A 17,740-nucleotide genomic window follows, 5' to 3' on the forward strand; every position below is an offset into this window, starting at 1 on the left:
TATACTACCACATGCTATATTTTTAGCTCTCCGCTGATGATCCTGGGCCAAGCAGAACACGGGAGGCAGAAGGAAGCAATTGAAAGAGGCGGCTCATTCCATCATCCTCGCTACCAGGGACACACACAACAAATCTCAGAAAGCAGAAATCCTGTATGCAAATGTGGCCAGAAGCAGCAGCAGCAGCAGCAGTAGTAGTAGTGCTCCCCCCTCCACAACCAGATGTTGCAGAAACAAAGCGGGGCCCTTAGAATGAGCCCTCCTCCTTCTCCCACAGCAGCAAACACAGGCAGCAGCAGCCGCTGAATTACATCACACAATGTCCATGCATAACAATCTATTATGTAGGGCTGGTTTACCCCTTTCACAGCCTATCATGCATTCCTTTCAGGAAATTCTATGTACGTACATGAACACAGACACAGCGCAAGGCATGAAATCATTTACATACAAACGTACAGAAATGGGTGTGATGCTATAATGGTACGAGAGGCAGCAAAGCTGAAAAGTCAGTGCTGGTGGGAGATGCAATGTCTGTGCCACCACCAGGAGATGTGATTTAAACATAGGAGGGGAGAAAGTGGGTGGCAAAAAAAAAAAAAAAAGGCAAGCTCAGCATCCAATAGTATGTTGCCCATCGTTCATCACAGAGCTACACAGACAATGACTTTAATAATCCTGCGGGCTGACATAAATGTGATCCTTGAGAGCAGAATGCAGGGAATCAAAATGGTGGACTTGGTCCCACAGGAATTTTTTTCCTCCCTGTTCTGTGACCATTCAGTGGGGGGAAAGACAAGCTGCAACTTAAGAAATGCTAAATATTTTTGATGTTTGTTGTTGTCTGTTTGGAACTGTCCCTAATCATAATACAGAAGAAGTAGTGATTTGCACGCATCGTCTATGGTTTTTGGTCAGTTTTTGGCGCCGCTGCAGCAGGAAAGTGCAGATTTTATAACTTGCCATCTTTCTAGAAATTAATTTTAATATGTGCAATTAGACAAAAAAACAAAAACGCTTTTAACCCCTTAAATTTACCAGCATAAGGTTTGCCACAAATCTAAGCGTGTTCAAAATTCATAAAAGAAAAAACTCCTTAATATATTTACAGTTAGCCCATAAATATTTGGACAGACAACTTTTTTTTCTAATTTTGGTTCTGTACATTACCACAATGAATTTTGAATGAAACAACTCAGATGCAGTTGAACTGCAGACTTTCAGCTTTAATTCAGTGGGTTGAACAAAAAGATTGCATAAAAATGTGAGGAACTAAAATCTTTTTTAACACCATCACTTCATTTCAGGGGCTCAAAAGTAATTGGACAAATTAAAAAACTGAATATAACACGTTCATTTCTAATACTTGGTTGAAAACCCTTTGCTGGCAATGACAGCCTGAAGTCTTGAACTCATGGACATCACCAGATTCTGGTTTCCTCCTTTTTAATGCTCTGCCAGGCCTTTAATGCCCAAATAAAAGCCCAACAAATTCAGTCTATTATATTCCCTCCAGTCTAGACATGGCTGCATTTACTTGTGTTACAGTTCCAGTCCCACAAGCAGGGGCCTTTCTTATTCAAACGAGTTACACCTGCTGAACTGTAGCAAGCTTGGCCACCCTTAAATGCCAAACTATTTCCAGCCCCAGACGTAAAAGCCTATAAGCCCACACCCTATAGGGAAGGTGCCTTGACTTTATCCCTTTTAAAAAGCAACTCTCTGAATCACTAAACCTCTCACTTAATTGTGGCCCCAAGCATTTATTTTTCTGCTTTTAGAATAGTCTACAATGGATGGAGCTTGTTTCAGTCTGCTCTCACTGGCGTGGCATGACATGTACCCACATACCTCCGCTCATGTTCTTGCTACTCCTAAACTCACTGTCTCTCTCACTACATACGCATTAATACATTCATCACTATATATGCAACTAAAGGTATGAGATCTATTATAAGCAGTGCTCAGATACTGCTCTCCTAACTACCCTGTTGCTTGGTTGTGCTTACAACCAGCAGAACAGCAATGCAGTAGGTGCAAGCACCCAGAGGTGGGCACCACAGGGGATAATGTACTATGCAAGGGCATTGGTCAAGAGCAAATACAAAGACTGCTGGATATATGGTTCCAGGATTGGGAATAGCAGAGCTAAGGGCTGGCCTTTAGAGATCTAAGACAAAAACAAACTACAACTTTCCAGAATTCTATCTAGATATTTTCCCAACAAGAATTTAGCAGCTCTGTGTTTTTGGCTTAAATTATTTACGATCTCTGTGGCAGGTTTGCTATTGACGTCTATACACATACCAATAAAATTGCACAGATCAAGGTTTCTTATGATTTAGCTATGTCCATGCTGGCCAGATAATCTCAACTTTAAAATGGATTTCCTTTTTCTCTGTGATAATAAAACAGTAGCTTGTACTTGATCTCAACTAAGATATAATTAATCTTTATTTGAGGCAAAACCAGCCTATTGGGTTTATTTAATGTTTACATGATTTTCTAGTAGACAAGGTATGAAGATCCAAATAACGGAACAATCAGTTATCCGAAAAGCCCCAGGTCCCAAGCATTCTGGATACCTGTACTATGGATATTGGTTGGTACAGGGCTGAAGTAATCTGCCGTTAGTCAGTGTATGGTACAGGTATAGGATCCCTTATCCGGAAACCCGATATCCAGAAAGCTCCGAATAGACTCCATTTTATCCAAATTTTTAAAAATGGTTTCCTTTTTCTCTGTAATAATAAAACAGTAGCTTGTACTTGATCCCAACTAAGATATAATGAATCCTTATTAGAAGCAAAACAAGCCTATTGGGTTTATTTAATGTTTAAATGAATTTCTAGTAGACTTAAGGCATGAAGACCGAAATTACGGAAATATCCGTTATCCGGAAAACCCCAGATCCCGAGCATTCTGGATAACAGGTCCCATACCTGTACATCAGCAGGTGAGGAGGAGGTGCAGAAAAGCGACCAAACCTAAGTAGAAATGTTACTCAAGATTTGGACGACCGCTCTTTTTACTCAGAGACATTGCGAGTCAGACAGGACACTTATTAGTGATGCGCTGGATGCTTGTTTGTCAGTATGTTCCCCTTTATACTAGAATCCATACCCTACAAGACAGCATTTGCTTGGTCCTCAGACATAACTGAGCAGCACTGTGATATCTATAAACACACAAAAAACTGCATCCAGCGAGATTATAAACAAGATAAAAGAAAATCTCTGCCTTCTGAGCATCATTTTAGACCTTCAAATAATTCTAATACAAATGTGGTTATTGCTATAAAGATTAATATTTTTTTTATTACTATTAAAACAAAAAATCGCATCACCAACAAAAACTAGTCAGTTACTATTGGCGTGGGCTTGTTACAGGATGCACAGTGACATTTCCAAAGTTCATAGAAGAATGGCCTTGCAATGCTAGAGAGTACAATAAGATCCATTTACAAAAGCTGAGAGACATAATACGGCCATTCATGAAACCCTGCGTCTCTGTGTTTGCAGTCCATGTGCTTCATTTATTCTTACCTTTTGCCAATACGACTAATATAGGAAGTAATGTAGATTATGATCAATAAGAAATTAAACAATTCTGGCCACTGTAAGCAGAGGTGTAAAAGTGTTTGATTTCTAGCACAATTGCAACAAAATGTGAAATTCTCTGCAAGATGAGCTATAATGTTCTGGATATGCTTCTAAAAGCAGAGGGTACCTTTTGTAAATTCCATAGGCCTAGAAGTTAACTACCAATCTCTCCTCCTCATAGTTTAAGTAGGCGACAAGGCCCATTGCAGTTTGTGGTGAGGTGATGCAACTTATTGACCTAACTGATCTTGTATTCTTAATACACACCACATAACTAAACCAGAGTACTGTAGACTATGGTCAGAAACTGAGGTATACAAAAAGCCTCTATATATGGGCATCTCTACACAAGCCTTATTTAAAGGAGAGGGACAGATCTAATCACTGGGGGGTGTCAAAATGTTAGGCACCCCCAGTGATTATAGTTGCTAACCCAAGACCCTGGGTAAGGGCTCCTGCTACCTGAGAACTGCATTTTCTGTACGAGTGTATGAATGTTACCGTCATCTTCTATATGTTCTGGCCCAGATAAGCATGCGTAGTAGAGTGAAAACATGAACTTTAAAGCAAAAAAAAAAAAAAATGGCTTTTCACTGTACTGCCCATGTGCACCTGCCCTAGGGACACAGCGAAGATGAAGCAGAAAATTCCTGCATGGTGCTCCTATAGAAGTACCCCACACCTGTGTTTTGAGGGGACAGGCGTCTCAGGTAAGTGATTGTAAATCACAGCTTAACAAACAGTAAATGCATTTAAGCCCTCATCGCAATACATTTTTTATAAACACTAATTGAAGTTGATTAGTTTGGGCCCTCCAGTATTGGCAGGGTCTGCTTCCTCCATTTGTTACACCCCTGGGTGGAGCCCTGCACAGTGCCCCTAAATCTGCATGCCACTACTACTTAGTCATCTCATCAAAGTCACAGCATCTGCTGTAAATAACACTAACACCTTTGACTACAGGGCAAGAACTAAAGAGCCGCTTCTGTTGCTGTGTAGATGATTCCGTGAGAATGCAAATCCCTCAAGGCCTTGGGCTGTGAAGAGTCTACACCATTAATTCCTTTTGGACCAGTGTAACTTCCCATGTAGTGAGTAGCATGAGGAGCAGTTTATTTGTAGTGTGTAGGATTAGTGGAATGAGCAATATATTTAATATCTCCTCTTTATGCCTTGCAACACCATACAGTGGATAATAATAGTTACTATTTCCACATGCCAGCTAATAATCAGTGAAGGCAGGTTGTGTTGAACCAATCAGTCACTTATGCTGTTTGCATCACCAATAGCTATTCATTTTCCGTGGGGGGAAAAAATGGTTGCAGCAACCTTATTGATCCAATTGTGTTGTCAGTATAGCTTTGAACATATAGATACTGTTAATACACTTACTGTGTCTGCAAGTGCAAGAAAGAAGCAAGAAAATTGTCTTGAGCCACAGCACACTTTGCATTAATAAGATGGCCAAAACAAGCTGTTTCCTTACCATTCTGAAGAGATCTTGCTTCTAGCTTCTTTGTTAAAGATAATGCTGGCCCAGATGATCTTGGCAAAGTTGGGATAATGGAAGGGCTTTTCTTAGTACCTGTAACTAGAATAACAGTCCATTATTTTGAAGAGTACTAAACTACTTTTTCTTTTAGACTGAAAATAGACTTTTGGTTTAGCCAGTGGTGTAACAAAGTCTTGCAAAGACACCATGCAATAAAAACAAAATAAATTCGGAGGGGCCCAGTGCACTGCAGCTCCAGCCCAGCACTCCCTCCCTCCAGCCATCCAGTTGCGTTCCTGCTCTCCCATCATTCAAACTAGTACCCTGCTGTAAACTATAAAAATACTAGAAGCCAAAACATGCCCTGTGCCTTTACATTGTAACTTAACAGCGCAGTGACTTTGAATACCTTTACATTTTAATATGGGGGGGGGTCAATTATATAGTGAATAAAGTACCCCCTCTTGTAAAACATAAGGATATTATAAGTTACCGAGGAGTTTCATGACCAGATTTTGGCCTGTTTTTATTTATTTATTTATATTTTTCCTTTTTGGGCCAAAATGTGCCATTTATGTGCACGCTGATGTAAATTAGATGATGGTCAATACATCTTGTACGACAAGGCCCTACAAATTACATGAAAAAAAAAACGGTGGGAAAAGTTGGTACTATGGGCTAGATATTTTCCTTCATAATTACCTGTCTGAGTTACTTTGAGGGACTGAGATCTGCCCCTTGGAATGGAAGACTTTGCGGTTAGGGCTCCAGAAGCAGAGTTTGGTCGTATACATTTTGCAGTAGGAATATCCTCAGTTTTGATACTGCTAGTAGTGGTTGTAGCTGCGGAGAGGGAAAACAACAGAGGATCAAGAGATGTTAACTTATGTGAAAATAAATGATTTAATCCCCTCTCATCTGCAGCAGCTAACTTGCAGCTATGCAATATGCAAACCCACAGACCAGCATTATTCAGCATCAACTCTTAACTTTGCTTCTTCATAACCAACAAAGAAACCTATGGAAAGCCATGGACTACCATAATGGAAATTTTTCAAAACCAAATATCCGAACAGTGAGCAAACAAAGTGAACGCTTATAAATAAGAACATTTATTTCAGAATTGGATAAGCTGGAGGTTAGGAAAGAGATCAGCTTTCCACTGAACTAACCAGAGTTCCACAGTGTGCCTTTATTCTATAGACTTTAGTCATTAAATAAAATATTCCTACGTTTAGATGATATTGAATTCAATACTCCTCTAACCCCATAACCATTGATTGAACGGAAAGGATCAAGCTATACCATTTAGTCCAATTGGCCCAATCTGTGAGGGTTATGGGAATTGGAACCCATTCTCATGCCCTTCTGGCAGTGCCTTGGCTACAGTAAGTAGCACTGTCACCATTGTGTACTGGTGTCCGACATGCTGTGCGGTATATACACATTCAATACGGTATATATACATACATTCAAACAATCATTACCGTTATATCATAGTTTAAGTGAGAGTATGAGTGTGTGTTACTGTATATTTAGTTACCCTTAATGTCCACCCCTGCAGAGCAGCAAGGAAAGCAGATTAGGCTTAAAACACATGTTGCACTTTCAATCAAGAACAATAGTTAAAATATCATGTAAGTACCGGTAACCTTCTCCCAGCCTGCCTTATGCATTCATTTGTCTAACTCACCCAAGAACCCTTCTAGTTGAACTGGAAACTGCTTTGAACGGAAAGTGGAGCAGTCACAGGTCTGATCCAACAAGCAGTCCACCCAGGGGCTACACATAGAGCCTGAGCACATTCTCAGATCTGCTGCCAGTGTACTTCAGTGAATACCTGGCAGGTCATACAATGACAGTGGGGGGCAAAATGATTGGAGAGCCCTCCCACTAACTCACTACAGAAATATCAGGTCACACTACCCTGAGAAATTTCTCTCCTTCCCTCCCTCACACAGACACACACACAGCAAGCAGAGGATTGACAGCCATTCTGGCCAACCAGTGAGTGCACACTGTAACAAGTTACAGGCAGAGAGAACCCTCAATCAAGTGCAGGCATGACTGTTTACTTTTAGACAAAGGGTGCACGGGTCTCCCCTGGTAACCACAGGACAGGAGACTAAGACGGACCACCTTTGACTCAGTCTAGGACATCCGGGGCTTCCTTTAATGGTTGGATGTGGCATTGATACAGTGGGAACTTTATATGGTACAATACACCCTAATAGGCATGGGCAGCTACATGGCTGAGAAGTGCAGCAACAAACATTGCATATACACATCAATGTAAAGAAACCAGACTAAAGAGGTGGTTCACCTAACTTTTAGTATGTTATATAGAATTCACAATTCTAAGAGACTTTTCAAATGGTAATTTTTTTTTTTTAATATGCCTTATTCTGACTCTTTCCAACTTTCAAATGGGGGGTCACTGACCCTAACTAATGAGCAAATGATTTGCAAGGCTACAAATGTATTGTTATTACAACTTTTTATTACTCATCTTTCTATTTAAACCCTCTCCTATTCAGCAAACTGCTGAATAAAAAGCTAAAAAACTCAAAAACCTCAAATAAAAAATTAAAACCAATTGCAAATTGTCTCAGACAATCACTCTCTACACTACTTCATATTAAAAGTTTATTTAAAGCTACAAGGGAGAGAAGCATTTGTGTAGATAAACTACAACAAACATTGCATACACAAACCAGATTAATAACCAGACCACTAGCCTGCATTTGGTCATCTTTACACATCGCCATGAAGTGTTTATCCACAGATGTGTATAAGATACAGCCCCATATGCTGTGCTTAGAAACTGTAAAGAAGACCCTGTGGCTAAACTACCACACGAGATAATATAATAAAGGCACATGGCTCCATGTCTAGTAAATCATAGCAACCGATCACTTGGCTGCTTTCAAACAACTCCACTGAATGTTACCCATTGGTCAGTGTGGTTTAGTAGACCAGAACCAAACATTACATTACCCCAATAGTCTCTAGTTGCAACCTATATAAAGGTGGCCATACACAGTGATCCACTTGTTTGGGGATTTCACCAAATGAACGGATCTCTGCCCGATATGCCCACCTTGAGGTGGGGGATATTGGACTGAACCAATCGTGGGCCCTAGGGCCCATCGATTGGATCATAACAGGCAGTCAGATCGCATCATCGAACAGATGCAGTTCGCAATCAGACGGGATTTTTACCCTGCCCAATCGACATGTGGTCGACTCTCGCCCAGATATCGATTGGGGAAGCCCATCGGAGGGCCAATAAGGTGCTGACCGTCTGTCAGCAGCTTTTATTGGCCTGTGTATGGCCAGTTTAAAGGAAAACTATACCACACGAACAATGTAGGTCTCTATAAAAAGATATTGCATAAAACAGCTCATGTGTAAAACCCTGCTTCATGTAAATAAACCATTTTCATAATAATATACTTTTTTAGTAGTATGTGCCATTGGGTTATCATAAATAGAAAATAAGGGCCGCCTCTTGGGATCGTATGATTCACAGTGCACACAAACATACCAAACAAATCATACATGTTAGGTCACATTGCCATTTTAAAAAATAAGGGCCGCCGCCTGGGATCGTATGATTCACAGTGCACACAAACATACCAAACAAATCATACATGTTAGGTCACATGAGCCAATTAACAGACAGAGTGCTGTCCTTTGCTTCCACACTTCTTCCTGTTACAGTTAGGATAATAGTATTTCTGGTCAGGTGATCTCTGATGCAGCACCGAGACCATCACGAAATGGTGGTTCAAGGCAAGAGATGTAAAAGTGAAATATTTACTTATATAGACCAGTTTTGGTAAGATTCTTTAATATGCCACTTCATTTGATATAAACTTATCTGTTGCTTAAATATTCATTTTTTGGAGTATAGTTTTCCTTTACGGCTAGCAAATTTCACTCTATCCCAAATTAATATACAAAAAAAAGCTTAGCTCCTGACTATTCCAATAACATTAACCCTTCCCTTACAGTACTATTAATATGGCACATGGGGCAAATTTGGCAGTGTCAGTACCTATCTTACAATATGCTTTCTTTTCTCTCTTCCAGTATTATTTATTGAAGTCACTTAAAGCATGAGCAAGTCGTTAAATGGTTTGTTACAGAAGAAAATTTACTGCACAAACTTAACACTTCAAGCATGAAACTGAAGGGACTAGAAGAGTTTTAAGTTTGTGTATAAAAATGTGTGTGTGTATACATGTGGGGAAAGCATTGTAGCCAAGCCTTGAATTGGAACCTTTGAGCATTAGCAGCACTCAACTTTGGCTGTATCCATACAAGCACATTAAAGTACATTAGTGGTTCCTTGTGTATTCTGACCACATTTTAAGTGGGGGGGGGGATTCAGCACATTACGCACACACACATACTGCTGGTGCAGTAACAAAGCCATGCGTTTAACACGCATCAATAACTGCATGCTGCATCATTCTGCTCCCAAGACAAGCATAAGTTGCTGTGCCAGCAGTGCATTTGTAATGAACATTAATTATACCCTACTACCCAATAACACACATTTTGGGACTGCATTTCTCCATGTTAATGCAGTTACATTGAACACAGTGTTTTAAAAGTATGCACAATCTGTATATTGGCATTTGCATAAGTGGGGTTGCCATTCTGCTTGCTTCAGATAAAATTTAAATTTAAATTGGCAAGTGTAAAATCACCATGCATTTAAAATGCAGATGGTGTAACTCCTGGTTACTTGAGCGAAACAATGTTAGGCACCAGAACAAACATGCAGAGATAATGTTCTATGCAGACAATAAGCTATAGGCTAATAAAGTAAGAGGAACCTCTGCATATTGAAGGGCATTATTGTCGCTTTGTAGAATGAATGTACCAGATGATTTACATATAGAAATTCCTGTGCTGGCCAGTCTTTTTTTTTTTAGGTCAATGAATTGACTTAATATTGATTGTAAGCTATGTTGGCTGCAGTTCATGAATATGCAGGAATAAACCAACAACCCAATCAGAGTACTAGAAATGTACAAGCATTTGTAGGAATAATGCAAATATGATTGGCTTGGTCCAACAACAAGCGGCTCTACTGAATCAGCCGTCAAACTTAGATAAAAAGGATCATTTAAAAATGTATTTGGAACAATTACAAGGTTACCAAGCCTGGGGACGATTTACTCTGTATTGTTATTATAGCAATTTTTCTACAAGTTTTTTAATTTGGTTACTACTGTACCTTTGGCTGTGAATATCAGGGACCCATGCATTAATAAGGATATAATAATGATCATATTTTTTATATAGCGGTAGCAAGTTACACAGCACCTAACAAATTTGTTTGTCCATATAGAATATGCTATACTCATAGGATGTACTAAACAATAACTTGAATGTTGATCACTTTCCCACTGAAATGAATGAAAAAGAGCTGCCCATGCCAAGGGGATTCAAACAGTAAAAGATTTCAGATTTACCCTACGAGTAGTGGCAATCCTTAAACAGTAGGGATGCACGAATGCAGGATTCGGTTCGGGATTCGGCCTTTTTCAGCAGGATTTTGGCCGAACGGAATCATAATTTGCATATGCAAATTAGGGTCTGGGAGGGAAATTCCATGACTTTGTCACAAAAGGAAGTAAAAGATGTTTTTACCTTCCCACCCCTAATTTGCATACACAAATTAGGATTTGGTATTCGGACGAATCTTTCGCGAAGGATTCGGCCGGATCCAAAATAGTGGATTCGGTGCATCCATAGTAAACAGTGCAGAAAATCTAATAGAAACTGCAGCATATAGACAAAGCATGGCATGGAAACCTAGGAACACTGCATCTAAATTTCTCAACATTGCCTCTGAAAAGAATTAGGGTTAAGAATGATATTGGGAAACAAAATAAAGTAGAAAATTACCTACTTTTCCAAGGGACCGAGGCCAACAGAAGAATTATGGAAAAGCTACAGGATCCAACCATTAGCAAGGTCAGTAAGGTAGCAGAATAGAGTGTTACAGGCTCAGTCAGCAGGGATACAGTGGAATTGCTGGAAAGCTGTAATGGGAATGCAGCCTCCGTGCAACTGCGGTGTCCGCCTGGTGCTGTCATTTACAAGAAAGGATCACGGCAAGATGAAAGACAGAAAGGCTTCAGCCATGTCCCTCCTTCAGTGCTGCTCCTGTCAGCTCTCCATGAATTAGTGCAGAACGTAATTGCTCTGAGTGATGGGCAGGACAGATTAATCCAGCCTGGAAATCTAACTGGGAAAGGCGGCATTGGGTAGGCTGCATAATCTTGGCCACGTGTTTGACACAAAGCTTTGTGTAAAAAAGCAAGTTATGGCTAATATAGTAGCGGTTTTGTTCTTAACCACAGAAAATGAAACAATAAATACATTGATGCAGTTTCAAAGTTTCTGGTCTTAGGGACACCAGCAAGAGAAAGCACATTAATAGGAGAAAATATAGTATACTGAATACACCAATAAAATATGCAGAGTTATCTTTTCAAAGGACTAATTTTATGTTAATGACTTATACATTGCTGTGATCACCACCATCCACGTGGGTATGACCTCATAAAGGGGTTGCTCACCTTTGAGTTGAATTTTAGTATCATGTAAGGAGTGATATTCTGATACAATTCTGGTTTTTGAGTTCTTTAGCTTTTTATTCAGCAGCTCTCCAGTTTGCAGTGTCAGCAATCTGGTAGCTAGGGTCCAAATTACCCTATGAACCATGCATTGATTTGAATGAGAATATGGAATATTAATAGGGGAGGGTCAGAACAGAAAGATGAACAATAACAATAAATGTGTAGCTTTAGAGAGAATTTGTTTTAAGAGGGGTCAGTGACCCCTCTTTGAAAGCTAGAAAGAGTCAGGAGAAGACGGCATATAATTCATAAACTATAAAGAATAATGAAGACCAATTGAAAATTTGCTTAGACTTGGCCATTCTATAACATACTAAAGGTGAAGGTGAACCACCCCTTTAAGGCAAAAAATGTCAATGTTAAGCAGTGATGATTAAGGGTGGAAGCACCCAAAACTCGTCAGACGAAGCATGCCCAGTGTTTTTTAATGCCGACAAATAAGATACAAGCTTTCAAAGTCATCTGGAGTTGCTGTACTCCGTTTTTCTCTTTTCAATGTTAAGCAGGGAACCTGGTCAAGTTGGGCTCCCTGGTCAAGTCATTTATATATCATTTTCAAAGAGCATTTTGACCATAATTAGCCTTTAAAAATCACTTAAAGGAAAACTATACCTCCAAACAATGTGGGTCTCTATAAAAAGATATTACATAAAACAGCTCATGTGTAAAACCCTGCTTTATGTAAATAAACCATTTTCATAACTATATACTTTTTTAGTAGCATGTGCCATTGGGTAATCCTAAATAGAAAATGACCATTTTAAAAAATAAGGGCAACCCCTCACTGTGCACACAAACAAACCATACAGGTTAGATTACATGAGCCAAATAACAGACAGAGTTCTGTCTTTTGCTTCCACACTTTCTGTTACAGTTAGAGCTGCAGTATTTTTGGTCAGGTGATCTTTGAGGCAGCACACAGACCATCACAAAATGGTGGTTCAAGGCAAGAGATGTAAAAGGAAAATATTTACTTAAATATATATACCAGTTTGGTAAGATTCTTTAATATAAACTATGTGTTGGTTAAATATTCATTTTGGGGGTAAAGTTTTCCTTTACGAGTGGTGACAGATGGACCAGGTTTTGTTTTCCACTGCAGACAAAAAAAAAAGTCCTTTTTCCCCATCACCCTTAAATACGAACTACAACCAGATATCTCCTGAATGCTACAATGGAGGGAGAAAGGGGATGGCAGAATAAGGAAGTAGTAAGTAACTAAGTGCGCTCCTATACAAATTAATCACTAACGAGCTAGAAGAATATAAATAACCAGGCCTGAGGGATATGGTGTGACGTAATTACTGCATTCTGAAAATCAGAGAGTATAGAAGTGCTTCAAAAACAGAAGGAAAAAACAAAGTTATGGATAGAGTTCCAGTTTAGAACATTTGAGATCAGTGCTATCCGACCACCCAGCTAGCCAACAATAAATACAGCCTCTTTGTAAATCAATAGTGCATGGTGTGATTTGTGAAAAGTGTTTAACATGGGGCATGTGTCATGCAGTACACGCAGTGTGCCCGTTACCTGTGACAAAGTAAACACACTACTTACACCTAGTGCTCAAATTGCTCAGCTCGCTCTGCGTACTGCACACAGAAGAGACACTAGCTGTTCTCTGGAGCGTGGTTCCTCTACAGGGTAGTCTGGTTCTAGGTAAGGATCCCGTCCCATTCGCTGCTGAAGCTTTTACAGAAATAGGCCTTCCCTTGGGAGAATTTAATCCCCCCTCTAGCAAAAAATAAAGAGATTTTAGATTTCTTTAGAACAACGCATGTTAACCCAAAACAAATTATAAGAAGCTCACGGCAGCAATATTAAATCCACTACACATTTACTTTTATCCATGTCTTAAGGGAGTAATTAATAAAGGAACTCGGCTTTAATATAGTTTGAGAAAGATGTTTCAAAAGGAAGAACATGCATTTGGTTATTTATAAGAAGCATAGCATGTTTAGCTGCACACATTTTCAGAAAAAAACCACACACACACACACACACACACACACACACACACTGAAAGTTGTGCCTGCCTTTCTGCAGACTATTTCCACTAGTATACAGGGCAGGTGTGGGAACACTCCAAGGCTAATTTAAAGTGTTGCAGACTTTTTACCATATTTTACCAGTCACTCATTCTCAGTGCACACCATTTAAAACTAGGTCATGTTAAACAAATTGTAAAGAACACAAGTAAAAACAGTTGGGGCAAACAGCAACAAAACAACAGTATGGTTCAAATCATGCAATTATAGTGGTTTCCAAAGGGGAAAAATTTAATTTCTGATGGCAAACCTTTGCCAGCCACCCAACCATTTCAAGTCACAGGGGGAATCCTTCTGTCCACTCCACTTCTCTTCTAGTTGGCTCCCATTTGCTGTGACAAATTCTCTTATCACCGTGCCGGACAATTTTATTTAATATATCCTAAAGAACAGCAAATTAGTTTGACTTTGAATAAGTAATTGCATTCTCAAAAAGAGGAAATGGCATTGTATTTTAGGAAAATATTTAGAAAGCTAAAGGCCAAAAAACATTTTTTTTGTATTAATCTGTTAAAGCCCAGGCTGTACATATTTGTGGAATTGTTCAAGCAGGAAAATGACTAAATAGGTTAGATATTTTGGAATAACTAAACCTGCCAGACACAAATATTGCTGGTTACCCAACATTACTCATACATCCTCTTTACTATCTATTTATTAGAAATTACTATCCATTTTGGAAAGCTTTCATGCTCCTTTACCAATGTGGGAAACACCAGTTAATGTGGTGTCCATTTACATAAAGGGGCAGTATACCACTTTGCCCAATGTGAGTTCAGTGAATAGGGCTACTGCTGAACATATCTTTGCATACTGTTTTAAGAAAAATCTGTGCTTTTTTATATATATATATATATATATATATATATATATATATATATATATATATATATATATATATATATATATATATATATATATATATATATATATATATATATATATAATATAATATATAATATAACAAACAAGGGAAAGTTGTGCTCACCACTATTTTTTAAAACCATTAGGCGGGGGTGCAATGAGGCTGTGACCACAAAATACATATAGTCAAATACAAGAGTCCTCTGCACTCAACCCATTATCAATATATTTAAGACAGCGACATTTTGTGCATACTGCTACTAAAAAATGCCTTACCCTTTAAACAAAACTGGGATTGTTTGTCCATATATTGCAATATATTTAAGCTGGCCAACTACGTCAAAGTCATCCCATATCTGGCCAGTCCTATGCTCAATTTCATCTGATTCATTAAGAATTCTATTGCTTCATTATACATTTTACAAAGGGACTTGGTTTTACCTGCAACTTAACTTGCTGCTTTCAAAGTAAACCTCCATACTTGGCTGCCCTTTTATTAGACACCAGTGGGATCACCTGACTATATATATATATATATATATATATATATATATTTATTTATTTATGGAGTTTAACAGTGGAAATATAAAAACTTAATATAGTTTGTTTCCCAATTCCTGGCTCTTACTTGCAAAGTGTAATATATTACAGCACTCTTTAAAGGGTGGTGCCACACGTGAAGATTCCCCAGCAACAAATCTTCTCTACCGTGACCGAATGATCTTCCCGAAATGCTTTCCCACCGTCAAGAATACAAATCGCCGGCTGGATGGCATACTAATCGCTTCGGTTTTCCAAAGTCGCCTAAAGTTTCCTCGTGAGGCATTTGGGGGAGATTAGTCGCTGCAGAACGAAGATTTGTCTCTGGACAACTAATCTCCCAGTCTGCCACCACCCTTATTGTCTTCCATGGACACTTGACCCCTGTACCTCTTTGGTTCACTTTGCAAACTTGACTTGGTGGTATTGGCATATACACCACTGCCTTCTAGCAGAGAGCAAAATGGGTCCAGTCGAGCAGACCTGTAACCAACGCACAATTTCACCTTGGTATGCCCCTACCCTGACCCGGCCACAACCCAACTCACACCAGCAATGGATTAACTAACCATCCAAGTCAGGGTTCTGCAAAACTGGAAGTAACATTATGCTGGAGGCAGATCAGGAGGCTGAGGATATAATCACATTACTTTTAGGGAAAACATCTGCATCTTAGCTGGGTTTCCAAGCAAAGTACTAGCAGAGCAGCAGCACAGTCAAGGAATTGGGGACTTCCTGCCCAAAACCCCACCAATTTGCAGGTTCTCCACGAGTACCAGCAGGTACCCAGTCTAATGCAGGACTCTACCGTCTAGATGTGAGTGCAGACTGGATTTCATCATGGAAACACTAAAGTATGGATTTTCAGTATAAAATATGCTCTGTATGTGCACTAGCAAGTTGGCAGGGCATACACAAGGTGTGGAAGGCAGTGGATTGGCTTATCTCCACTGTATATACACCAGCAGAAAAACACATTCCTAAATGTTTAGCACATAAACTTTGCTTCAAATGTTATGTGCCACATGCACCTGTTAAAACAAACTTCTAGCATACTCCCAACAACTGAAGGCTCGTAGGAAATGAAGGTAGCACATAAATAATGAAGGATAATGCAGTTATTTCTTTACCAAAAAACAAGCAGTTTTTAACCTACAATAAAACTGATCGATCAATTCTAAACATAAATCGCACACAAAATACAAGCAAAAATTAAAATATAGATTCCATTTAGCTTTTAAACCCTTAAAGGTAAATGCAGAACAGCACACCTGAGATAATTCAGCATCGGTCCAGCAAAAAGTGCAAGCTACAAGATTTACCTGCTTGAAAAAAAGAAAGTATTTATAGAGTATAAAATAAATATATATAAATAAATAAATCACCTGAGCGCTTGGCAGTGGGCTGAACATGGAGGCGGAAGTGGATTGGCCATAGCACAGTGGGTCGTCTGTAGGAAGGACTCTTGAATGTCAGCATTAGTACTTCAGGCCCATTAACTACAAGGCGTGTTGTGCCAAGAGCAGAAGCTAATGGTGCGGGCAATGACTAGATGGACCTGTGGACAATCTTCCCCAAGTTATCTCTGCCAGCCTCTTGATATTATCAGGTTGGTCTGTCTTGTTACTCTTGCCCAATTGCTAATTGTTCCTAATCTGCAGCCGGGTGATATTTATTCTACCTCAGTCTCATCCCACTACTAGTAAGTGTGCATTTTTTTTTAATGTCTATTTATTGCCTCCTCACCAAGACAACAAAGTCATGAGAGCAGCTGTAAGCTCTTGGGACTGGCAGTGGGAGAGGTCCAATAACACGTGCATGTATCCAGCTGCCATGGGAACAGTTTTCAATTAATCCTTACAACTGCGAAAACTTGATATAAAATGTGGATTATTTTACGCGATCTTTGCAAGGGCCGCAAGCAACAGTGGGATTTCTTTATTAAAACAAATCAACAGTAAAATGATTGTGTCACAGTTATGCAGGTGTTTTAAGGTTTGCAATTCAGAACAATGCAAAGGTATTTTCAGACACTTTAATGGCCGTGCAGGTGACAGTGTCCCATATGTGCTTACTCTTCGGGTGTCTCCTGTAGTTAAAATACTACTCCCAGCTCTAAATCTACTCAGCTGACCATCTAAGATTGTAAAATTCCAGAACAGGACACAGCAGCTGTAGAATAGGGTTGCCACCTGACCGGTATTTTACCGGCACGACCGGTATTTTACCGGCACGGCCGGTAAAAACTATGGTTGATCCCAATGTTATTAATATAGAAAAATAATATATAGGAAGGCCGGTTATTTTTTTCTGGAAAAGGTGGCAACCCTACTGTAGAGTGATGACGAACATACAGTTAAATGGCTGCAGGACTAAACTATTGAATGACTGTGTAAACCATATACCATCCTTTACATGAAACTTATTTCAGTAGATCATTTTTTTTCTTTACTATTTTTGACTCTAAATGTGCGAGTGCTGCACATATGGCCACTAGAGGGTGACAAAGCTACACAACCATTGTCCTGCCCT

At 39.3% G+C, this 17,740-nt stretch overlaps 1 protein-coding gene across 1 annotated transcript in view; it reads right to left on the minus strand.

The window, feature by feature from the left end:
• The window catches only part of mtus1.L (microtubule associated scaffold protein 1 L homeolog), a gene marked incomplete at its 5' end in the record, with an annotated part of 87,377 nt that overhangs the window by 50,430 nt on the left and 19,207 nt on the right, over positions 1-17,740 (minus strand). The window contains 3 exon segments of the mRNA NM_001089273.1: positions 5,089-5,193; positions 5,797-5,937; positions 13,314-13,490. Of these exon segments, the coding sequence (NP_001082742.1) occupies positions 5,089-5,193; positions 5,797-5,937; positions 13,314-13,490 (423 nt within the window).

Source organism: Xenopus laevis, chromosome 1L, assembly GCF_017654675.1.
Source record: "Xenopus laevis strain J_2021 chromosome 1L, Xenopus_laevis_v10.1, whole genome shotgun sequence".
In the NCBI taxonomy this organism is placed as follows: Eukaryota; Metazoa; Chordata; class Amphibia; order Anura; family Pipidae; genus Xenopus; species Xenopus laevis.